This window comes from Cotesia typhae, unplaced genomic scaffold (genome assembly GCF_013202065.1).
Source record: "Cotesia typhae breed Kobodo isofemale line unplaced genomic scaffold, CoteBio_Ctyphae contig_59, whole genome shotgun sequence".
Taxonomy (NCBI): domain Eukaryota; kingdom Metazoa; phylum Arthropoda; class Insecta; order Hymenoptera; family Braconidae; genus Cotesia; species Cotesia typhae.
In genome coordinates this window covers 2,734,234-2,759,902 of record NW_027423761.1, presented here as the reverse complement: position 1 = coordinate 2,759,902, position 25,669 = coordinate 2,734,234, and the positions used below count along the sequence as shown (strand labels likewise).

The window sequence follows — 25,669 nt, the reverse complement described above, 5'->3', positions numbered from 1 at the left end:
TTAGCAGGAAGTTAAAAGTTGCCGAAAAAAAAAGATCCTAATACATACATACATACAGGTGAAGCTAATAAAAGCGGGTTAATAAACTTAATTTTTTGCACCCTCACTGGATACCAAAAAAATAGAAAATCACTAAAAATTTTTTACATTCAAATATTCAAATAATAAGTAATGAATGTATACATTAATCATTAGTATTCAAATAACAAAAAAGGTTTTTTAAACTAAATAGAAAATATTAAAATAATAAGCATTATTTTTTTTTAGTCATCATTATTAATAAAATTAAAAATGTTCAATCCAATAATTATAAAATTTTTCGGTAATTGAAAATAAAATTACAAAAATTGCTTATTTTTTAGATAATAACTATTAAATAATCATAACGCTGGCAAAAATATCGTTATTGTCGATCTCTGGATAATTAATTTGAAAAATTTTTTTCTACATAAGCTTGGAAGACTTTAAATGCTTCAAAAGTTTCAACTCCAACAGATCCAATAAGAGAAGGCGGTGGATCAAATCTGCCACCTGGTAATTCTATTGTGTAAGATAAATTAGCACCTGCTACTCCCATTAGCCAGTCGTCACTGCCTCCTGCTGCAGCATCTAGATTAATGAAATATTAATTGTTTTTACCATATCGATGTTTGTTTCAATGTTTATCACTTACATAAAACGTTTGTTGAACTTCCGACGACATAACGAGTACCGAAAGATGCAGCAAGTGCAGCAGCAGCCTTTTCACCTACGTTTCTCTAAATAAATAAATAATCATAGATCACAATATTATTTACCATTTAACAAAAAAAAATTAAGAAATATGATATTTAAACTAAGTGTACTAACAATTTTTCGTTTTATTTTTTGTTATTCAACATATAAATTAGTAATATGAAATATTTTTCAATGATCGCATTTTTAGTTTTTCAAAATTTCTACTAATGAAATAGATTTCTTTTTTATTTTTACCATAATTCTATGTGAAAAAAAATTCTAAAAATGTACAGTTCAGTATCATAATGAGAAAGTGAGTAATCACGACCTCATTCCGAATAAATACAGATATTAAACAGAAAAAAATTGATTATCTAATATTCCAAGGACACTATTGGCTTATTTCTTCTATAAAATTATTAATACTTACAAGTTCAGGTTCGTTTTGAGGTAAGGATGACGTATATCCCCATGGATGTAAAAAGTACTGAAAATTTGAAATTTTTTTCTTAATAATAATAATTGATACTGAATTAGATTAATTTTAACAGGATTATAAAGTATTTTTATTACTTCACTGATAGATTAAAAACTGATCATATAATAAAAATTTATTTAAAAAAAAATAGGAAAACGGTTGACCCCAAAGGCCATTCCTGCAACTTCCCGCTAATTGCATACTTAAGCGCCCAATATTGCACTTATTACGTTTTTGAGCTCTTCAAGCTCACAAATATTATTTTCGTATCATTTTGAGCTCTCCGAGCACACACACACACACACACACACAGACACACACACACACAAATGCGCGCGGACATAGTGACATCTTCAGGACAATGGTAAGAATTACTTTCTAGGACCTCAAAACGTGAAGATCTGATGAAAACTCGATTTACACACATACATACATACATACAGATATACGAACGGTATCAGGCGTTTTGATTCTCCGACAAAATATCCCAAAACTAAATATCCCCGGACAAAATATCCCTGAGACTTAATATCCCCGAGGTTTAATATCACTGCGATAGAATATTAAAATATATAAACATTAATCTTTTTAAGATTAATAATATCGAATAAATACACACAAAAATCATAATAAAAGAGCGCAACACGATTATACGCGTTTGTGTTGGTCAAATGTAGAATAAACACACACAAAAACCATGTTAAAAGGGCGCAACAATATTACACAGAAAAAAAAATGTTCTTGAATCAAGTATATATTTTCGAAGAGCTCAATATTCTTGATTTGAATAGAAAAATTCTTGATTTAAAAAAATTTTTCTTGATTTAAGGAAATTTAATTCAAAAATTTTTAGTCTTGATTCAAGACAATTATCCTCTTCAAAATTATATTCTCGGTTCAAGAATTTTTTTCTTGAATCAAGTTAATTTTTTTTTTTTGTGTACCCGTGTTTGTGTATGAATAAATTTATTTTATATTTTGACAGTTGCAGTATTCAGAAATATTATATTTTTTGTATTATTGATAATAAATTTTTTGATAACAATTAATTATGTGGTATTCGTTGTTAATTATTATTTCGAAATGTTCCATTAAAAAATTTAATTATTTAAGATATTTTGTCTGATGGGGATATTTATTTCAGGGATATTTTGTCTGGAGATATTTACTTTGAGAATTTTTTGTCCAGAGATATTTTGTTCGGGATATTTTCTCCGGGGATCAAGACGCATGAAACCATACGAACATCATCACGGAAACATTCCAGGAAGTTTCCTAGGACCTCAAAACGTCAACTTTCGTTCAAAAACGGGGTGAAACGGGAAGTTAAAAACAAATAAAAATAACAAACCTGTCCATATGAATGCAATGTTAAGTAAGCTTTAATAGTATTATTATGGGCCAAAACATAATTTCTTAGTGCCTGTGTTTCAACTTCAGAAAATGGTTTAGATCCAGCATATATGTCAGAACAAGGATTATTCGATGCTCCTACAGCTGAAAAAATATTCAAAGGAAAAGTTTTAAAACTTGACTTTTAATTTAAATATAAAAAAAAAAGAATAGAAGTAGGTAAAGGAATAAAATATATTTACTCATCCATTTCAATTCAAAGTTTCTGTTAGCATCGGTGCCACGGCAAAGAGACCCGGGATTATTTGAACGTGTTTTTCGCCAAAATCGATACTAAAATTAGATTAATGAGTCTCTTTAGTTTTGAAATCATCAACTAATGCTATTTTTAAAAATGAGTAGATCTTGTCACGTGATTTAAATACATACATTACTCAAAAAAGTTAAGAGACCAACTAGTAAAAAAATATTTTACACGGAAAGAAAATTATGGGAACTTTTCCTATACCATTATGGGAATGGTTCCCATAATGCTATAGGAATAATTCCTATACTATTATAGGAATGGTTTCTATAATTTATGGGAATAGTTCCTATATTATCATGGGAACTATTCCCATAATGGTATAGGAAAAATTCCTAGAATATTATAGGAAGAAACATTTCTTTTTAATTTCTCTCATTTCCTTATGCACACAAATTATTGAATGGCTATTATTATTATTATTATTATTAAAATTATTATTATTATTATTATTATTATTATTATTATTATTATTTGTTATTAATTGCTCAGGGGGGTTTTCCCCGGAGTCCGACTCTCCGAGGGCCCAGCCTGAGCGCCATCCATTACTGCTGCACCACTCCGCACAACAAGGCGGTTAGTGAGTGCAGCAGGCCAAATTCATTTGCCTAAGTAGACGCAGGGATCCCAAAATGACAGCCTTTTACATCCGCACTGCTAGAGACACGGCTGCTGAACTGCAAGCCGGTATCTTCGCAAGTGAAGACACAAAAGACTGTTTCATCTCTCCAAGGACGCCGACAACCAAAACGACGAGCTTGACACGGTAACCTGGGTAGAGTTTGCCAATTTCAAACAGGAGATCCTGATATATCTGGTGTTTGTGCTCTTCTTTGGCCGAGATATTGTATTCGGCTGGGGCCGAAAACTCAATGACATAAATGTCACGAGTAGCCTTGTCAAAGAGCACAATATCAGGTTTGTTGTGGTCAATCCGCCGGGTTGTTGCGAATGGTATGTTCCAATAAATTTTGGAACTGTCATTCTCAACAACCTGCGGAATATCTCCTGGCAGATAAGGCAGCACTGATGTCTCATCGATACCGTAGCTATATCTGAGATGATAATAGAGTACTCGCTGGGCAGCATTGTGACGCTGTATGTAGGCACCTCTTGCCAGCACAGGACATGCCGACAAAAGGTGCATCAGCGTCTCCGGATGTTGTTTACACATCCGACAGGACGTGTCCGGAAGCTGCGCCTGGAGCAACTTGTTACGGTATTCGAGAGTGTTGATAACACCATCTTGGCAGGCAAATATAAACCCTTCGGTCTCGGACATCAGGCCAACTGACTTCAAGAAGGAGAATGTCAGCTGGGTGGACAAGCCATGGTCACGAACGTGTTTGAAATACACGCTGTGCATGGACTTGTCCATATGTTCACCGAGGAGTTTTTTTTCCTCGGCTATCCTGACGACGCTCTTGAACTCCTTTTTCGGGAGTTCAATGAGAGCATTTATTTCTCCGAGACCTAAGGTATTTGCCGCGTAGATTGCTGCCTTATACAAGAACGACCCCTTCCGCGTATTTTCATGACTATGAACAAATTGTATCAGGAAGTCGTCCTCGTCTGCTGTGAAATTGGCAACCTCGTATGTTAAACCCAGAACCAAACGATCGTGAAGCCGCTCCAAGCTCTGCAATCCTCTCCCTCCGATGTTCCGGGAGAGATACATCCAGGCGACTGATGAGTTAGGGTGCATGGTCTGATTCATATTGATGACTTTACGGGTTTTGATGTCGAGATCTTTCAACTCATTTCGAGGCCATTTCAGGGTCCCAAAAGAGTAAAGTAGGACCGGGACAGCGAGCATGTTAGTAGCTGAGACTTTGTTCTTGCCGGAAAGTTCTGATGACCAGATCTTCCGGAGTCTCCTAACATACTCGCTGCGAAGAGTTGTTCGGACTTCAGAGACCGCATGCATTTGCCGCTCTTCAATCCCTAGATATCTGTACAACTCTCCGGCGTCTAATTCTCTTAAGACACTCCCATCCACTAATTCGACATCTCCACCCGTATTAGAGCACTTATTATTATTATTATTATTATTATTATTATTATTATTATTATTATTATTATTATTATTATTATTTGTTATTAATTGCTCAGGGGGGTTTTCCCCGGAGTCCGACTCTCCGAGGGCCCAGCCTGAGCGCCATCCATTACTGCTGCACCACTCCGCACAACAAGGCGGTTAGTGAGTGCAGCAGGCCAAATTAATTTGCCTAAGTAGACGCAGGGATCCCAAAATGACAGCCTTTTGCATCCGCACTGCTAGAGACACGGCTGCTGATAATAACCATATTATTATTATTATTATTATTATTATTATTATTATTATTATTATTATTATTATTTTGTTATTAAATGCTCAGGGGGGTTATCCCCGGAGTCCGATTCTCCGAGGGCCCAGCCTGGGCTCCATCCGTTACTGCTGGACCACTCCGCACAACAAGGCGGTTAGTGATCACAGCAGGCCAAAGTCATTTCCCTTAAGAGACGGAGAGAACCAAGTATAACAGCCTTCTGCATCCTAACTGCCAAGAACTCAGCTTTTGATGAACAAGCTGGAACTTTGGCAAGTGAGGATATAAAAGACTGTTTCATCCCTCCTAGGACGCCAACAATCAGGACGACAAGCTTGACACGGTAACCTGGGTAAAGTTTGCCAATTTCAAACAGGAGATCCTGATATATTTGTCTTTTGTGCTCTTCTTTGGCTGAGATGTTGTATTCAGCCGGGGCCGAGAACTCAATGACATAAATGTCACGAGTGGCCTTGTCGAAGAGCACAATATCAGGTTTGTTGTGATCTATTCGCCGGGTTGTTGCAAATGGCATGATCCAATAAATTTTGCAACTATCATTCTCAACAACCTGGGGAATATCTCCTGGCAGATAAGGCAGCACTGGTGTCACGTCAATACCGTAGCAATGACGAAGATAGTAGTACAGCACTCTCAGGGCTGTATTATTATTATTATTATTATTATTATTATTATTATTATTATTATATATATATATATATTTAATTTACAAGCATGTATGGAATACACTCACATTTTATGCTTGTAAAGATGGATCCTAGGAACTCCGCCGTCCATCTTACGGCATGAAATATTATTATTATTATTATTATTATTATTATTATTTTGTTATTAAATGCTCAGGGGGGTTATCCCCGGAGTCCGATTCTCCGAGGGCCCAGCCTGAGCTCCATCCGTTACTGCTGGACCACTCCGCACAACAAGGCGGTTAGTGATCACAGCAGGCCAAAGTCATTTTCCTTAAGAGACGGAGAGAACCAAGTATAACAGCCTTCTGCATCCTAACTGCCAAGAACTCAGCTTTTGATGAACAAGCTGGAACTTTGGCAAGTGAGGATATAAAAGACTGTTTCATCCCTCCTAGGACGCCAACAATCAGGACGACAAGCTTGACACGGTAACCTGGGTAAAGTTTGCCAATTTCAAACAGGAGATCCTGATATATTTGTCTTTTGTGCTCTTCTTTGGCTGAGATGTTGTATTCAGCCGGGGCCGAGAACTCAATGACATAAATGTCACGAGTGGCCTTGTCGAAGAGCACAATATCAGGTTTGTTGTGATCTATTCGCCGGGTTGTTGCAAATGGCATGATCCAATAAATTTTGCAACTATCATTCTCAACAACCTGGGGAATATCTCCTGGCAGATAAGGCAGCACTGGTGTCACGTCAATACCGTAGCAATGACGAAGATAGTAGTACAGCACTCTCAGGGCTGTATTATTATTATTATTATTATTATTATTATTATTATTATTATTATTATTATATATATATATATTTAATTTACAAGCATGTATGGAATACACTCACATTTTATGCTTGTAAAGATGGATCCTAGGAACTCCGCCGTCCATCTTACGGCATGAAATATTATTATTATTATTATTATTATTATTATTATTATTTTGCTATTAAATGCTCAGGGGGGTTATCCCCGGAGTCCGATTCTCCGAGGGCCCAGCCTGAGCTCCATCCATTACTGCTGGACCACTCCGCACAACAAGGCGGTTAGTGATCACAGCAGGCCAAAGTCATTTTCCTTAAGAGACGGAGAGAACCAAGTATAACAGCCTTCTGCATCCTAACTGCCAAGAACTCAGCTTTTGATGAACAAGCTGGAACTTTGGCAAGTGAGGATATAAAAGACTGTTTCATCCCTCCTAGGACGCCAACAATCAGGACGACAAGCTTGACACGGTAACCTGGGTAAAGTTTGCCAATTTCAAACAGGAGATCCTGATATATTTGTCTTTTGTGCTCTTCTTTGGCTGAGATGTTGTATTCAGCCGGGGCCGAGAACTCAATGACATAAATGTCACGAGTGGCCTTGTCGAAGAGCACAATATCAGGTTTGTTGTGATCTATTCGCCGGGTTGTTGCAAATGGCATGATCCAATAAATTTTGCAACTATCATTCTCAACAACCTGGGGAATATCTCCTGGCAGATAAGGCAGCACTGGTGTCACGTCAATACCGTAGCAATGACGAAGATAGTAGTACAGCACTCTCAGGGCTGTATTATTATTATTATTATTATTATTATTATTATTATTATTATTATATATATATATATATATATTTAATTTACAAGCATGTATGGAATACACTCACATTTTATGCTTGTAAAGATGGATCCTAGGAACTCCGCCGTCCATCTTACGGCATGAAATATTATTATTATTATTATTATTATTATTATTATTATTATTTTGCTATTAAATGCTCAGGGGGGTTATCCCCGGAGTCCGATTCTCCGAGGGCCCAGCCTGAGCTCCATCCGTTACTGCTGGACCACTCCGCACAACAAGGCGGTTAGTGATCACAGCAGGCCAAAGTCATTTTCCTTAAGAGACGGAGAGAACCAAGTATAACAGCCTTCTGCATCCTAACTGCCAAGAACTCAGCTTTTGATGAACAAGCTGGAACTTTGGCAAGTGAGGATATAAAAGACTGTTTCATCCCTCCTAGGACGCCAACAATCAGGACGACAAGCTTGACACGGTAACCTGGGTAAAGTTTGCCAATTTCAAACAGGAGATCCTGATATATTTGTCTTTTGTGCTCTTCTTTGGCTGAGATGTTGTATTCAGCCGGGGCCGAGAACTCAATGACATAAATGTCACGAGTGGCCTTGTCGAAGAGCACAATATCAGGTTTGTTGTGATCTATTCGCCGGGTTGTTGCAAATGGCATGTTCCAATAAATTTTGCAACTGTCATTCTCAACAACCTGGGGAATATCTCCTGGCAGATAAGGCAGCACTGGTGTCACGTCAATACCGTAGCAATGACGAAGATAGTAGTACAGTACTCTCAGGGCAGCATTGTGACGCTGGATATATGCACCTCTCGCCAGCACTGGACATGCCGACAATAGGTGCATAAGCGTCTCCGGATGTTGTCTACACCTCCTACAGGAAGTGTCCGGAAGCTGCACCTGGAGCACCTTGCTACGGTACTCAAGAGTGTTAATGACACCATCTTGGCAGGCAAATGTGAACCCTTCAGTCTCGGACATCAGGCCAGCTGACTTTGAGAAGCAAAACGTCAGCTGGGTGGACAAGCCATGATCACGCACGTGTTTAAAGAACACGCTGTGCATGGACTTGTCCATCAGTTCGCCAAGGAGTTGTTTTTCCTCGGCGTTCCTGATGACGCTCTTAAATTCCTCCTTTCGGAGTTCCATAAGATTATTATTATTATTATTATTATTATTATTATTATTATTATTATTATTATTATTATTATTATTAACATTTTCGTAAATATAAGCTCATTCTAATTTTATACTCAACGACACCTTTCATTTGAGTACCCACATAAATTTTTTTATATATCTTATATATATAATATTTATGAAATATATAAAATATATGAAATTAGCTATGAAATTTTTTGTAAAAAATTTTTTTATCACATCGACTCAATGTGTTGTTAAAAGGTATAGACACTGCAACGAATCGAAAAAAGAAAAAAAAATTTTTTTTTGCTTTAAATCAAAATTTATACATTCAAAAATATGTCTATGAAATATTAGATCTAAATTTCGAAAATTTTCGAAATTACAATCACTTTGGTGAGAGCAAATAGACCGACCGTTTTCGTTCAGTGCTCCGACGAAAATGTCGAATCTGCTAGAAAAAAAAAATTGAGTCAAAAAAAGATTAAAAAAAGTCGTAGATACCATATGAGATAAAGAACAAGAATCCTTATATGGTCCAGGACTTAATAGTTTAATTTAAGTATAAATATTTCATGAGATATATGATTTTATAGTAACTAATTAAAGTAAAATAGACTAAAAACTTTGAACCCGTTTTTCTTAAAACAATTTTTTTCAAACTGGTTGCATTAATTACTTATACAAATATCAACCGGTTTTCAAAAATTTTATTTGTTTTGTTCATTTTTACAGTAGCTAAAGTTGCACGCGGCAGATTTAGAAAATTCTGATTTTAAGATTTTTTAAGACTATTTAATAAAAAAAAAAAATAAAAACATTTACAATCGCTCGCCATTCTTTTCGAATCAAAATAAAAAAAATTGTCTATGCGCAACAATAATCCTTTATACAGATTACAATGTAACGAACATTTTTTCGGATGACCCGTTTTCGAGGTAACGATGCTATCATGGAGGGGAAATTTTTTTTGAAGGTGAACAAGAATGTTAATAACTTTTTTTACGATTTGATATTTCTTAGTGAAAATTTAGGATATTAATCTTCAATATTAGGGTGGGTCAGAACAATCAAATATTTTTTTTTTTTACGAATGACACAGAAAAATGGGTTATTAGACGCCTTAAAAAAATTATCACCAAATATGAGCTCTAAAGTTTAATAGGAAGATCCTCCGCATCGCAGTTTTTTTATTTTTTTCTCAGTCCAATAGAAAAAAATTCATACCTGATCATTAATTGATTGTTCAAAAGAATGTTCTTAAGAAATTTTTTAGGAAATTTAATTCTCTACCAAAAAGGTATCTCATATTTTTTTCATAAACCTCACCATTTGAATGATATTGAAGATCAAGGTTTGATAATTTTAAGACAAAAATGTCATTTTTGTTTATGAATTTTATAACTCGACAGTAAACGACTATTATAAAATGCGCAGTACAAATTTTTGTAGAGAATTAACTGCTCTCTAAAAATGATATCTTATGTTTTGGCGATTAAATTAAGCGTTTGAAAGATTGTAACAGGGTAATTTACCCTTGATCGGCAAAACCGATCACACGTGGTTATAATTCGACGCAGCATTGGCGCGCCTCGGTCTTCGGGACCCGACTAGTATTAAGTGGGAAGGGATATTTTTGGGGCCTTTATATAGACCAGTCACGGAGGGTGTCGACAGAAGTAGTGAAGTTTACGAACGAGTGACATCGTCTGCTGACCAACCAAGAAGGAAGCCTAACTCTATACCAGAGCTTTCGGTTACGAAAAATTATCAAGGTACGGAAATTTTGTCTCTTCGTTGGGCCATGGGGTTTATACCCGGCTCAGTAAGTTTATTATATTTCATTTGTTGACTAAATTGTGGTAATTCAATTGTCTTATAATAATTAGCTTAATAATAATTAAGTAATTAAATTAAATCGGCTCGTTAACATTTTGAACATTCTTCCTGGGGATTTTATACCCGAGGAATATTCTAGACCTCTTGGGTTTGCAAGTCGTGAAGGATTAATTTATTAATGCAGCTGGTTAATAATTTTTAACATCGTAAATTGGTTTTTATTCAAAAAAATTTAGTAATAAAATTCTGAACATCGGGAAGGTTCCAGCCGACACGATAAAGTATTCTGTACCCGAGGTCGAAAACGTGCAGGAGTAACGAACAACGGAATTCAATTTGGAGCGAGTAAATTCCTTATGAATTTCATCGCACAAAATTTTAGGCAATTGAATTATCACTTATTAATTATATTGAAAGTTAATTGTATTAATTGCCTAAAAATATTTTATCTACCGGGAAAACTAAGCATTTAGAAAATTCGACGAAATTAAATTGGGAGTACCCGTGGATGATTTTGGAATATATTTCACGTCGAGATGAAGTATTGTTAGTTAATTATCTAGTCGAAAATTCCACGTGGTTGAACGTGATATTGAAAAAGAACCCCGGGAAGATTATAATAAGTAAAATTTAATACTATTGTTCTGATCAATTTCTATGAAAAAATAATTGTCATTGTGAGCCACGTCCGGAATGGCTAAGTAAAATTTCATAAAATAAATTCTTGGGATTCAATTAACGCGATGAGTATTAACTCGTGTAAATTTTGGAAATAAGTTTAGGCGTCGATTTTAGTTTGAAAATTTTGATAGTAACTTATTAATAGAGGAAATTGTTTAAATTATTAGTTGAGATCTAATGACTGAAATTAATTTATCAAAGTTGACCTTGTAATATTGAGATAATTTTATAATTTGAAAGAAAAAGTAAAGTAGAGTCCGTGTGAGTGTGTGATGCGTAGGTTATGAGTGTAAAATACTAGTGTGGGTAACGTGTGAGCGATCCTCTGCTTGTTGATGGTTTGCCGAGCAGAGGAATCGAGTCAGCCACATCCTAGAGCGTGAGGGTCCGGTGGACAGCGCGACGTAGTTAGAAACCACAATATAGACGCTCCATATGAGGGTATTGTGGGATTAAGAACCCTTTTTTTGACGACCTCTACTTGTTGATGGTTTGCCGAGTAGGGTAATCAAATCTTGGTGCAACGCTTTCTACTTGTTGATGGTTTGCCGAGTAGAAGGCTAGCACTAAGTCGGAGTCGCCGGTTTCAGCCCGAAATTCTCCGGTAGTTATAAGGATAGTATTAAGTGAGTGCATGAGTGAGAAGTGTACGTGCAAAAGCACGAGTTGTTATTTCGTTTGTTATTAAATAAATACCGATTATTATTGTTAAATTGGACAATTTTTTATTCAACAGCACCTTCCTCCACTCTCTCTACCCTAGATTAGGAATCCTCAGCTCTGTACCGGTTCCAGGAACCGTGATTAAAAATCCTGGTGGCGCCCTTTTGTTTATAATTTTAGAGTCAATTTCGTCAGTTCATTAATTAATTAAGGGGCCAAACTGAACGAGTAAAAACCGTTACAAGATCATTCATCATCAAACTCCATGTGTACTGATTTTAACAGTTTTTGATTAGATAATCGAAAAATTTCAATTGAATTTATGAATTTCATTTTTTTTCATCAATGAAAATATTATTTGAGTTTTATTCTCAAAATTTAATGTAAAATTAAATCATGATTTAATTTTAAAATTATATTGAATTTAAAATTAAATATTGCTGAGAAGCAAGAAAGAAAAGGTGGTTAAGTAATTATTACGTGAAGCGTTTCAACATTCACGAAACAAGATAATCAGGAGATAAAGAGATTGAGGAAGAAATTCGAAAGGACCTTTTTACTTAGAGCTTATAGAATATGCGAGAAAAAATTCGGATTACTCGAACTAGGACTCGAACCCAGGACCTTCCGATGACAGATACTCTATCCTTTGAGCTACCCGTTCTATACCAAAATCTTTTTCGCTTATTCTATATACATTAAGTCACACCGTTCATTGTACGGTAAGCATTAAATAAAACTGAAACATATCATAATATATTTATAATGAAAACTTGACTTTTTTTTTAATAAATAATTAACTAAGCGATAAATAATGTACAATTTGATTTTTAAATGTAGACAAAAGATACTAACACATAAAAAAAAACTTGAAAAATATTTTGATGTTTCTCAGTTGATAAAAACTAAAATTCGTGAAAATTTCCTTAAAACTTATAAATTAAATTGACATTTTTTGAATTCTTATACTCATAAGTATCCTCTATACGTAGGAATTTTTTTATCAGTCCTTGTGGCACTAAATTTTGAAATATTAGCATTTAAAATTTGTAAATTTTACACACAAACCCTATGCTGATCGACGTTCAAGCGAACGTTTTATTAAATATTAACCGTACTGTTATTAGAATTGTTTTAAAAAACTGAGAATTATTAATTGAAGATATAGCAAGTATTTTTTAACAAAAATAACATGAACGAGCAGTATTTATTTTTTTATAAAAAATGTTTGAAGTTAGTGACTTTCAATATTTTACGTGAGTGAAAGTAAGTGAGCTGTTATGTCCTGCGAGGTTACTAGATTCGCTGATGATGACACCTCGTGGACAAGTGGGTTGTTTATTGTCACGCGGGATTTTATTTTATAATTTAATTTGAAATATACTAAAAAAATTACTGATTGAGATTGTATGGCAAGGTATGATTTTAAATGATAAGAGTTCAATTGAACTTTATGTTGATGTTTATTTAGAAATCGGAGAGATGGAGTGAATAGTTACAGCTCTCGGGGAGAAGTGAAGTCACAAAGTCTCAACTCTGACTCCTCAGCTTCACTTTCCCCCACTATGGTTACACGTATACAGTGTATACTATACACTTATACTATTGCTAGAACTACCCTTATACATAGTGCGTAATATACTATCTTACATGTACTTATATAAACTTACTTTTATATAACACTTATTATTTGCGGCTGCGGCCGGCTTATATATTCATGTACCTGTATTTACCTGGCTTTAAATTCAGTACAGCGACCTAGGGAAACCGCAGAAAACTTGGTCGAGGTACAGACAGTAATGATAACATAATATCAGATCGTTGTTAACAATGATTATCCTTATCTATTATTTATAATTTAATTAACATATATTCATTAGAATCAATTAACGTGTTATAATTTTAAAAGGCTTTTAAAGTATTATCTGCTCAATAAATTATATCAGATGCGGATTTTACTTAAATATTTGCTAATCATTTCTAAATTCAATTTAATACCATTTACTATTCAATTATTCTAATATGTAATTAAATTTGTCTAAAACCATTGTGACATTAAATCCATACATATATACACATGTTGTAGCGTCTAAATACTCATTATTTATGTTATTTAGTTACTTAAAATAAAGTGAATAAATAAGTTATTATTTATTTATTTGTTGTTAAATTCAGTTGAAGTGCCTTGTTTTTTAGAGAGCAAGAGACCGTTGACTTTCCACACGTGTCTTTTATGGCTTTTCTTTTAAGGACTTGAACTTGTCAATGTGGCTAGGACATGTTCTGTGTTTACTCGAAGATTTTATGGTTTTTCAGAACCTAATACTATATTCCTTTGTATTATTTTCTTGAGATTAAAGTTTCTCTTTCGAAGACACGTGTGCACTCAACGACCAAACTCAGCAATTAAATCAAATAGAAATTCTGAATCTATATAAAATATAAATATAAATTTAAATTATAAATGTAACTAATTAACATATTCAAATTCTGTTTTATCTGACAAGTAGTGTCACCTGCCAGATGCAACCCAAAGCATTATAATTATTGCGACATAACAGAGCGATAGTCTGTAGAGAGAGGCAGCACTAGTGCGTGAATGTAATGTCATCAGCGGAATCCGTAAGATGACGCTGCAATTAGGAGGCGCGAATTTAAATTGTCCGATAAAATATAAAACTATATTTGTTAATAATAAATAAGACATCCGGTTAAATCGAACGTGCAAAAAGAAATCTTTATGGCTCATAAATTTTAGGTAACACTCTTTTGGAGTAAGCAATAAATAAATAAATCCGTGTAAACCTCTTCAAAATAAAAAAATATACACTCGAATATGACCCACACGTGTCACCTAACAATTAGACCTTTGTAGAAACACATAAAAGGAAAACACATGTTGAACCTTTCAAGGATTCCCTTAACCATTTAGATATCCTACAATGATATTTCCCAAAAACAATAAAATATAAATACAAGATAAGAAAACTTTAAATTAATAAATTCAAATAACAATGGCACGGTTGTTACATGAATAATTAAGGAAATATTAAAATAACTTTTAAATATTCATCGTAAATTGGAAATTGTATTTCTATAATAAGTAATATATATTTTTATAATAGATTCATTTTTATATATATATATGTATCGACATGGGTTTTCTCTGTGGTTTCCCCGTGTCACTGTTCCAAGAGCCTGAGAGATAGGAGTGAGGAGCAGAGCAAATGCGATACACCATGCACAAGTCGGACCACAGCCGCAACAATAGAAATTAATTAATGAATAATTATTTTATTATAATAATATCACTGTTGATAAGTAGGTGACAGTATTAAAATTAACTTAATAATAATAATAATAATAATAATAATAATAATAATAATAATAATAATAATAATAATAATAATTATAATAATAATAATAATAATAATAATAATAATAATAATAATGGCTTGTAGAAGGGCGAACCGTACTGATACCTAAAAAAAAGGTGACTTGTCTGACCCTAAGAATTTCAGGCCTATCACCTGCTTGAATGCGGTTTATAAAATTTTTACAAAAATTTTAATTAACCGTATCTTGCAGCAGATAGAGCCTGTATGGCAACAGATATATGAACAACGTGGCAGTAAAAGAGGCCTGTCAGGTTGCAAGGAGAACCTGATAGTGGATCGATGCGTCTTACAAGATGCGATCTACTATCAACGCAACCTGTCAATGGCTTGGATTGACTATCGCAAGGCATTTGACTCAACTCCACATGAGTTAATTTTATATCTACTCAAATGCCTGGGAGTCAATCCCGAAATAGTGGAATGTATTCGGCGTACAATGCAGCTCTGGCGAACGCGATTTCACATTGGAAGTGGAAACGCATTGCACGTAACCGGAGTTGTAGAGTACAAACGAGGGGTCTTCCAAGGCGATTCCTTGAGCCCTCTGCTGTTTTGCATTTCACTGCTGCCTATATCTGTTGCTCTCCGTAAAACTCGTGGGTACTCTGTGGGGCCTCCGGGTGATCGAAAATATTCGATCACCCATCTGCTTTACATGGATGATCTGAAGCTATATAGTGCTGATGAAGATCATCTACAAGCAGCCCTCAACATCGTAGCAGAGTACACACGAGATGTCGGAATGTCTTTTGGGTTGGACAAGTGTGCGGTCGTACATCTGGCGAGGGGTAAGTGCTCTGATACTGGTGATGATGTCGAATTAGTGGATGGGAGCGTCTTAAGCCAATTAGACGCCGGGGAGTTGTATAGATATCTAGGAATGGAAGAGCACCGCATGCATGCGGTCTCTGAAGTCCGAACAACTCTCCAGAGCGAGTATGTTAGGAGACTCCGGAAAATTTGGTCCTCCGAACTTTCCGGCAAAAACAAAGTCTCAGCTACTAACATGCTCGCTGTCCCAGTCTTACTATACTCTTTCGGTGTCCTGAAATGGACCCGAAAGGATTTACGAGATCTCGACATCAAAACCCGTAAGATCATTAATATGAATCGGAGCATGCACCCCAATTCATCAGTCGCCAGATTATACCTCTCCCGGTCCATCAGTGGGAGAGGTTTGCAGAGTTTGGAGCGGCTTCACGACCGTTTGGTCCTGGGTTTAACTCACGAAGTTGTCAATTTCACTGCAGACGAGGATGACTTTCTTATGCAAATTGTACATAAACATGAAAATGCGCATAAGGGGTCATTCTTGTATAAGGCAGCAATATATGCGGCAAGAACCCTTGGTCTTGGAGAAATAAACGCTCTTATGGAACTCCGAAAGGAGGAATTTAAGAGCGTCATCAGGAACGCCGAGGAAAAACTACTCCTTGGCGAACTGATGGACAAGTCCATGCACAGCGTGTTCTTTAAACACGTGCGTGATCATGGCTTGTCCATCCAGCTGACGTTTTCCTTCTTAAAGTCAGCGGGCCTGATGTCCGAGACTGAAGGGTTCATATTTGCCTGCCAAGATGGTGTCATTAACACTCTTGAGTACCGTAGCAAGGTGCTCCAGGTGCAGCTTCCGGACACGTCCTGTAGGAGGTGTAGACAACATCCGGAGACGCTTATGCACCTTTTGTCGGCATGTCCAGTGCTGGCGAGAGGTGCATATATCCAGCGTCACAATGCTGCCCTGAGAGTACTGTACTACTATCTTCGTCATTGCTACGGTATTGACGTGACACCAGTGCTGCCTTATTTGCCAGGAGATATTCCCCAGGTTGTTGAGAATGACAGTTGCAAAATTTATTGGAACATGCCATTTGCAACAACCCGGCGGATAGATCACAACAAACCTGATATTGTGCTCTTCGACAAGGCCACTCATGACATTTATGTCATTGAGTTCTCGGCCCCGGCTGAATACAACATCTCAGCCAAAGAAGAGCACAAAAGACAAATATATCAGGATCTCCTGTTTGAAATTGGTAAACTTTACCCAGGTTACCGTGTCAAGCTTGTCGTCCTGATTGTTGGCGTCCTAGGAGGGATGAAGCAGTCTTTTGTATCCTCACTTGCCAAAGTTCCAGCTTGCTCATCAAAAGCTGAGTTCTTGGCAGTTAGGATGCAGAAGGCTGTTTTACTTGGTTCTCTCCGTCTCTTAAGGGAAATGACTTTGGCCTGCTGTGATCACTAACCGCCTTGTTGTGCGGAGTGGTCCAGCAGTAACGGACGGAGCTCAGGCTGGGCCCTCGGAGAATCGGACTCCGGGGATAACCCCCCTGAGCATTTAATAACAAAATAATAATAATAATAATAATAATAATAATAATAATAATAATAATAATAATAAGTCTTGGAGAAATAAACGCTCTTATAGAACTCCGAAAGGAGGAATTTAAGAGCGTCATCAGGAACGCCGAGGAAAAACTACTCCTTGGCGAACTGATGGACAAGTCCATGCACAGCGTGTTCTTTAAACACGTGCGTGATCATGGCTTGTCCACCCAGCTGACGTTTTCCTTCTTAAAGTCAGCTGGCCTGATGTCCGAGACTGAAGGGTTCATATTTGCCTGCCAAGATGGTGTCATTAACACTCTTGAGTACCGTAGCAAGGTGCTCCAGGTGCAGCTTCCGGACACGTCCTGTAGGAGGTGTAGACAACATCCGGAGACGCTTATGCACCTTTTGTCGGCATGTCCAGTGCTGGCGAGAGGTGCATATATCCAGCGTCACAATGCTGCCCTGAGAGTACTGTACTACTATCTTCGTCATTGCTACGGTATTGACGTGACACCAGTGCTGCCTTATTTGCCAGGAGATATTCCCCAGGTTGTTGAGAATGACAGTTGCAAAATTTATTGGAACATGCCATTTGCAACAACCCGGCGGATAGATCACAACAAACCTGATATTGTGCTCTTCGACAAGGCCACTCATGACATTTATGTCATTGAGTTCTCGGCCCCGGCTGAATACAACATCTCAGCCAAAGAAGAGCACAAAAGACAAATATATCAGGATCTCCTGTTTGAAATTGGTAAACTTTACCCAGGTTACCGTGTCAAGCTTGTCGTCCTGATTGTTGGCGTCCTAGGAGGGATGAAGCAGTCTTTTGTATCCTCACTTGCCAAAGTTCCAGCTTGCTCATCAAAAGCTGAGTTCTTGGCAGTTAGGATGCAGAAGGCTGTTTTACTTGGTTCTCTCCGTCTCTTAAGGGAAATGACTTTGGCCTGCTGTGATCACTAACCGCCTTGTTGTGCGGAGTGGTCCAGCAGTAACGGACGGAGCTCAGGCTGGGCCCTCGGAGAATCGGACTCCGGGGATAACCCCCCTGAGCATTTAATAACAAAATAATAATAATAATAATAATAATAATAATACTCAAAGACCGTACACGCCAAAAGTTCGTCGCCTGGCGGCAGAACTTCGAAGGCGACATCACACACTGAACAAGAGTACTCTTCTTGTCATCAAAGAAGAGTCTCTTAACAGGTTGCGGGCTATGGTGGCTTCCAAACAGTCACTAGAGAAAAGGCTGAAGCGGTTGATCAACAACTCTTTGTTTCGATCCAACCCTTCACGCTTTCTGTCACCTAAGACCGCTGTTCCCGAGAATTATCCATCATCTGAGCGAGTGGAAGCCTTTTGGAGTGAATTGTACGGAGATCAACCAAACGTGAACCCGGATACTCCAGCTCTGCACGACTTCGAGGCATTCTGTCGAGAACACCGACGGCAGGATATCGCCGAAGAGAGCCCTGCAGTCAGTGTGCAAGAGGTTCGTAAAGCCCTGAATGGCAGCAAGAACTGGGCTGCCCCGGGTCCAGATGGCATAAACATCTTCTGGTGGAAGAAATTTTCTTCTACACATGCTCATCTGGCCCGGATTTTTACATCATACATTCAGGGCGACGAACCAATTCCAGACTGGCTGGTAGAAGGGCGAACCGTACTCATCCCTAAAAAGGGTGACTTGTCCGACCCGAAGAACTACAGGCCTATCACTTGCTTGAATGCGGTTTACAAGATTTTTACAAAAATCTTAAATAACCGTATCTTGCAGGAGTTAGAGCCTGTGTGGCAACAGATATACGAACAACGTGGCAGTAAACAGGGCGTGTCAGGTAGCAAGATCAACTTGTTGGTAGATAGATGCGTCATTCAAGACGCAATCTACTACCAACGCAACCTGTCTATGGCCTGGATTGACTACCGTAAGGCATTTGACACAACTTCACATGAGTTGATTCTCTATCTGCTCAAATGCCTCGGAATCAATCGCCAAACAGTGGGATGCATACAACGTACGATGCAGCTCTGGCGAACGCGTTTTCACATAGGAAGTGGAAATGCATTGCACGTAACCGGAACTGTTCAGTACAAGAGAGGCGTCTTTCAGGGAGATTCTCTGAGCCCTCTGTTGTTTTGCATCTCACTGCTCCCAATATCAGTTGCCCTCCGACAAACTCGTGGGTACTCTGCGGGGCCACCGAGTGATCGAGCATACTCGATCACTCACCAACTGTTTGTGGATGATCTAAAGATATACAGTGCCAACAAAGATCATCTACAAACGGCCCTCAACATCGTAGCAGAGTACACACGAGATGTCGGAATGTCTTTTGGGTTGGACAAGTGTGCGGTCGTACACCTGGCGAAGGGTAAGTGCTCTGATACGGGTGGAGATGTCGAATTAGTGGATGGGAGCGTCTTAAGAGAATTAGACGCCGGAGAGTTATACAGATATCTAGGAATTGAAGAGCGGCGAATGCATGCCGTCTCTGAAGTCGGAACAACTCTTCGCAGCGAGTATGTTAGGAGACTCCGGAAGATCTGGTCATCAGAACTTTCCGGCAAGAACAAAGTCTCAGCTACTAACATGCTCGCTGTCCCGGTCCTACTTTACTCTTTTGGGGCCCTCAAATGGCCTCGAAACGAGTTGAAAGATCTCGATATCAAAACCCGTAAAGTCATCAATATGAATCAGAGCATGCACCCTAACTCATCAGTCGCCAGGATGTACCTCTCCCGGAACATCGGAGGGAGAGGATTGCAGAGCTTGGAGCGGCTTCACGATCGTTTGGTTCTGGGTTTAACATACGAGGTTGCCAATTTCACAGCAGACGAGGACGACTTCCTGATGCAATTTGTTCATAGTCATGAAAATGCGCGGAAGGGGTCATTCTTGTATAAGGCAGCAATCTACGCGGCAAATACCTTAGGTCTCGGAGAAATAAACGCTCTCATTGAACTCCCGAAAAAGGAGTTCTAGAGCGTCGTCAGGATAGCCGAGGAAAAAAAAACTCCTCGGTGAACACATGGACAAGTCCATGCACAGCGTGTATTTCAAACACGTCCGTGACCATGGCTTGTCCACCCAGCTGACATTCTCCTTCTTGAAGTCAGCTGGTCTGATGTCCGAGACCGAAGGGTTTATATTTGCCTGCCAAGATGGTGTTATCAACACTCTCGAATACCGTAGCAAGGTGCTCCAGGCGCAGCTTCCGGACACGTCCTGTCGGACGTGTAAACAACATCCGGAGACGCTGATGCACCTTTTGTCGGCATGTCCTGTGCTGGCAAGAGGTGCCTACATACAGCGTCACAATGCTGCCCTGCAAGTACTCTATTATCATCTCAGATATAGCTACGGTATCGATGAGACACCAGTGCTACCTTATCTGCCAGGAGATACTCCGCAGGTTGTTGAGAATGACAGTTCCAAAATTTATTGGAACATACCATTCGCAACAACCCGGCGGATTGACCACAACAAACCTGATATTGTGCTCTTCGACAAGGCCACTCGTGACATTTATGTCATTGAGTTCTCGGCAAGAATCCTTGGTCTTGGAGAAATAAACGCTCTTATGGAACTCCGAAAGGAGGAATTTAAGAGCGTCATCAGGAACGCCGAGGAAAAACTACTCCTTGGCGAACTGATGGACAAGTCCATGCACAGCGTGTTCTTTAAACACGTGCGTGATCATGGCTTGTCCACCCAGCTGACATTTTCCTTCTTAAAGTCAGCTGGCCTGATGTCCGAGACTGAAGGGTTCATATTTGCCTGCCAAGATGGTGTCATTAACACTCTTGAGTACCGTAGCAAGGTGCTCCAGGTGCAGCTTCCGGACACGTCCTGTAGGAGGTGTAGACAACATCCGGAGACGCTTATGCACCTATTGTCGGCATGTCCAGTGCTGGCGAGACTTGCATATATCCAGCGTCACAATGCTGCCCTGAGAGTACTGTACTACTATCTTCGTCATTGCTACGGTATTGACGTGACACCAGTGCTGCCTTATCTGCCAGGAGATATTCCCCAGGTTGTTGAGAATGACAGTTGCAAAATTTATTGGAACATGCCATTTGCAACAACCCGGCGAATAGATCACAACAAACCTGATATTGTGCTCTTCGACAAGGCCACTCGTGACATTTATGTCATTGAGTTCTCGGCCCCGGCTGAATACAACATCTCAGCCAAAGAAGAGCACAAAAGACAAATATATCAGGATCTCCTGTTTGAAATTGGCAAACTGATATTTATTAAGATATAAGGTCATCTTGATGTTTCGCTCATCGAGACCTATCATTTTAATACCCACACGAATTTTTTCAAATATTTTATAAACATTTTCCATATTTGTGAAATATATAAAATACATAAAAAATTTCTGTGGGTATCCAAATGAAAGCTGAATAAAAAGTTTTTTCGCAGATGCATTGGGAATTTTACTCCATCGGGATCCTGGGTTAATGGGATTATACCCTATCGAAAATCTTGGCTATCGAAGTCTTGGTAATCGGAATTTAGGCTAACGGTTTCTATTTCATCGGGATTCTTGGTTATCGGAATTATATCCAATCAAAAATCTTGGCTATCGGAATCTTGGTAATCGGAATCTGGGCTATAGGATTTCAAGTCATCGGAACCTATGTTATCGGTTGTTTAAGTCATCACTTTCATGGCTATAGAGTTCTATCCTTTTTTTCTATTGGACTGAGAAAAAAATAAAAAACTGCGATGCGGAGGATCTTCCAATTAAACTTATTAAGAGCTCATACTTAGTGAGAACTTTTTTAAGGTGTCTAACAACCCATTTTTCCGTGTCACTTGTAAAAAAAAATTTTTTTGATTGTTTTGATCCATCCTATTCAATAGACATTAAATAGAACAAAAAAATCTGATCTCCAAATTTTTTTTCCCTGTCAAAAAAAATTTCTGAAAATCACTTATTTTTTGACCGTCACAGTGACTGTCCCCGTTAATTTCAATAAGTTGTAATATGACTAATAATTTGGAAATTTAGAGCTTTAGCGAAAAAAAGTTTTGAATTGTTTAATTTTTTTGAGTAAGGTAAAATTTCCTAGATCTAATCATTAAAAAAATACTTATTATTGAAAAACATACAGCCGAATGAGTATACTCATAACCATCAGGATTTAAACTTGGTATAATTAGCCAGTCAACATTTTTATAGAGGTAAGCATTGCTTTCATTAGTAACTAGTTGATGTACTAAATACAATGCTGTTGATGGTGCTATCCATTCTCGAGCGTGAATTCCCGCATCAACAATAATTTGAGGTTTATTTTTTCCGCCAGAAGATATTTTTACAACATAAATTGTTCGATTTTCATACGAACTACCTATTTTTTGAAGAGTTACGATTTTACTGTAATTCTTTGCTAACAATGTTATATATTCTTCAATCTGTAAACAGTATTTATTTGTTTATTTATCTTATTTTATTATTTTTTATCCGGTACTTGCCTCGTAATAACGAGCGTAATAATTGAAAGGCTCAAGTGACTGTTTTTTGGACCAAGTACGAAATGATTTCATACGAGCGATTTTATTCTGAAAGGCTTCTTGGTGAACAGCATATTCAACATCCTCGATAATTATGGTGTAATCAATATTATGTAAAGATAAGGCATCTTTGAATTGTGATAATTCATCAGCAGTTATCAGAATGTCGATTGATTCACCGAGAATGTGCGTTAGTTTTAAAACGACGGTATTAGGATTATCGGTGAATGATCTTACGAACAATAATTGTTCAGGTGTCTTGCAAATAATTGAAAAATATTGCATACTATGAAATAAAAAATTTTGTATTAGTTCACTTTTCAATTTATTATATAAGGGAGCAGATAAAATTAGAAAAACAATGATTTATTGGAAAAACTTTTTTAATTTGTTAACTTGTTTAAATAAAATAATTTTTTTATTTATTTTTTTTTTTGATACAGAAGAATAAATGAAAGAACTATTTCTTAAATATCATTAATGAGTTTAATTATTCATAATGTTTGAAGAGACAATAAAATTTCTACACTTTTAACTAATTTTTGAAGAACTATATTTTAATTTGAAAAATTATCGTAGGGGAGGAGAGGAGCGGCAAAATGGAGTACCCCGAAATTTTTTTTTCCCAAAAGCTTTTATATATTTAACGAAAGACTTTAGTAACGTACTCAAGTCTAAAATTTACAAAAAAATTGAGCAAACATTTTTTTTCCGCAACATATACATAATCTATATAATGGAAAAAATTTTGTCTCCAGCATCCCTGATTAAAAAAAAGTATTGAGACAAAGGAAAAGATATTTAAAAGAATTGGTTTTCTAGTCAATCCAATTCTTTTCAATACTTTTTTCTTTGTCTCGATACTTTTTTTTATTCAGGGATATTTATATAATAAATTAAGTTTTCTAAATTGGTTGGATATTTTTTAAATATATTTTTATATCATTATTTCTGTGATAGCACTATTATTTAAAAAGTACCCAAACTTTGTCAAGTGTGATTATGAATATCAAAAAATCATAAAGCCAAATTTTTTTTTTGTTTGTAGCTCGTAAATTTTGGTAGTCGCACGGCGACTGCAGGTTGCTAATAGTTTACATGATTAGTATTAAATTTGAATTCTTTGCGCTTTAAAAAAATTTATAAAATCTAAAATAAGAATAATTTTTAATTAAAAGAATAATATATTAATAACTTTTTGTCATTAGGCTGAAAACTTTTTCTAGCACAATTATTTTCAAGAATTTGATTTTTTCTAAACTTATTTTTAATTCTCAGAAAAAATATTTTTATTTTACTTTCAGGGGGTTCTTTGAATACATTTAAGAAAAGAATGAAAGGTTTACTATGTTGGGGTCCCCGAAAACTAAGCATTTTTTCGTTTCCCGTTTTACCCTCCTCTCCTTCATCTATATAGAAATTTTAAAACTTTAAACATTTAATCTTTTAGCATCAAATAAAATTTTTTTTATACACTAACAATTAATTTCTTGTTTTGTAAGTCAATAGATAAATCCGATATTATTCTAATTGACTAAAATTTTGAAATGAATTATTCTTTTTCTTAAAAATTTTTCATAGTTATTAAAATAAATGAATAAATTTTTCATTTTTTTTTTTTTTAGAACAAATTATATTTGAAAGTAGGAAAACAACGTTTCTTATTTAATGTAGTACCTCCGCGAAAAGCATATTTCAAGAAACTTATGGATTTTTTTTTATCGAAAGATAAATATATTAAGAATTCACCACCAAAATTTCAGATCAATTTACCGCACCGTTCTTGAGTAATTAATTTTCGAAATTGCATTTTTTACATGTAGAGGTATAAAGAGATACTAAAGTTAGTGTGAAACCTTCCGTACCACTCCGGTGATGCAAATAAATTTCATACCCACTTTACCATCTCTCTATACTTCTACCTGTAAAAGATGCGATTTCGAAAATTAATTACTTAAAAACGGTGCGGTGAATTGATCTGAAATTTTGGTGGTGAATTATTAATATAATTATCTTTCGTTAAAAAAAATTCTATAAATTTCTTGAAATACGCTTTTCGTGGAAATACTACCATAACGAATTTTTTTAAGAATTTTTTTTTCTTTAGGAATTATTCTTAGAGCTTTGATTAATCGACATTAAAAATAATAACAATTTAATATTATACCCTTTGAAAGTTTTTAAGACCATACAATTTTTTTTTTTTTAAATACAGCTTTTGAAAAAACTTTAAAAAACTCTTAAAATTTTCGTTTCTTTAATTTTGTAAAATAGCGTAAATGAAAATCAATGTATCTTCTTATTAGTCAAGAATGAGAATTAGACGCGTAATATATCATATAAATTACTTTAAACTCTTATTAATATTACAAAAACTTACCCTTTGAGTGATGGATGATATTCTCCATTGCTACTACTAGTAATTATCAAAAGTATTAATACAATAGATACCCTATTCATTTTAGCTAATAAGGCCACATCACATTTTAACAACCTTTATATTCTCTTGATTCCCATTAAACTATCTTATTGTTAAATAAAAGGAAAATGATAAGATTCTTGAATAATTTTTTTGTGCCTAATCATGTTGGTTTCATATCCATTTTTTTATTTTATGATAGAAGTATCGCAGATTGT

General features: G+C 36.4%; 1 protein-coding gene across 1 annotated transcript; it reads right to left on the bottom strand.

Moving 5' to 3' along the window:
- Positions 1-253: 253 nt before the first annotated feature.
- LOC141532163 (carboxypeptidase B) lies at positions 254-25,565 on the bottom strand. Its single transcript, XM_074250383.1, has 8 exons — positions 25,413-25,565; positions 22,994-23,318; positions 22,631-22,933; positions 2,791-2,881; positions 2,547-2,692; positions 1,148-1,204; positions 674-758; positions 254-609 (listed from the first exon to the last, which is right to left on the bottom strand). Exons 1-8 carry the CDS (start codon positions 25,490-25,492, stop codon positions 425-427), a joined length of 1,272 nt encoding a protein of 423 aa, XP_074106484.1. The 5' UTR covers positions 25,493-25,565; the 3' UTR covers positions 254-424.
- Positions 25,566-25,669: the final 104 nt, after the last annotated feature.

Coding starts and splice junctions, on each gene's coding strand:
- LOC141532163 (XM_074250383.1), bottom strand. CDS start 25,492: ATGAATAGGGTATCTATTGTATTAATACTTTTGATAATTACTAGTAGT. Junction 2,693..2,790: donor CTTTGAATTGAAATGGATGA/GTAAATATATTT, acceptor ATATTTTTTCAG/CTGTAGGAGCATCGAATAAT. Junction 1,205..2,546: donor CATTGCATTCATATGGACAG/GTTTGTTATTTT, acceptor TCAAATTTTCAG/TACTTTTTACATCCATGGGG.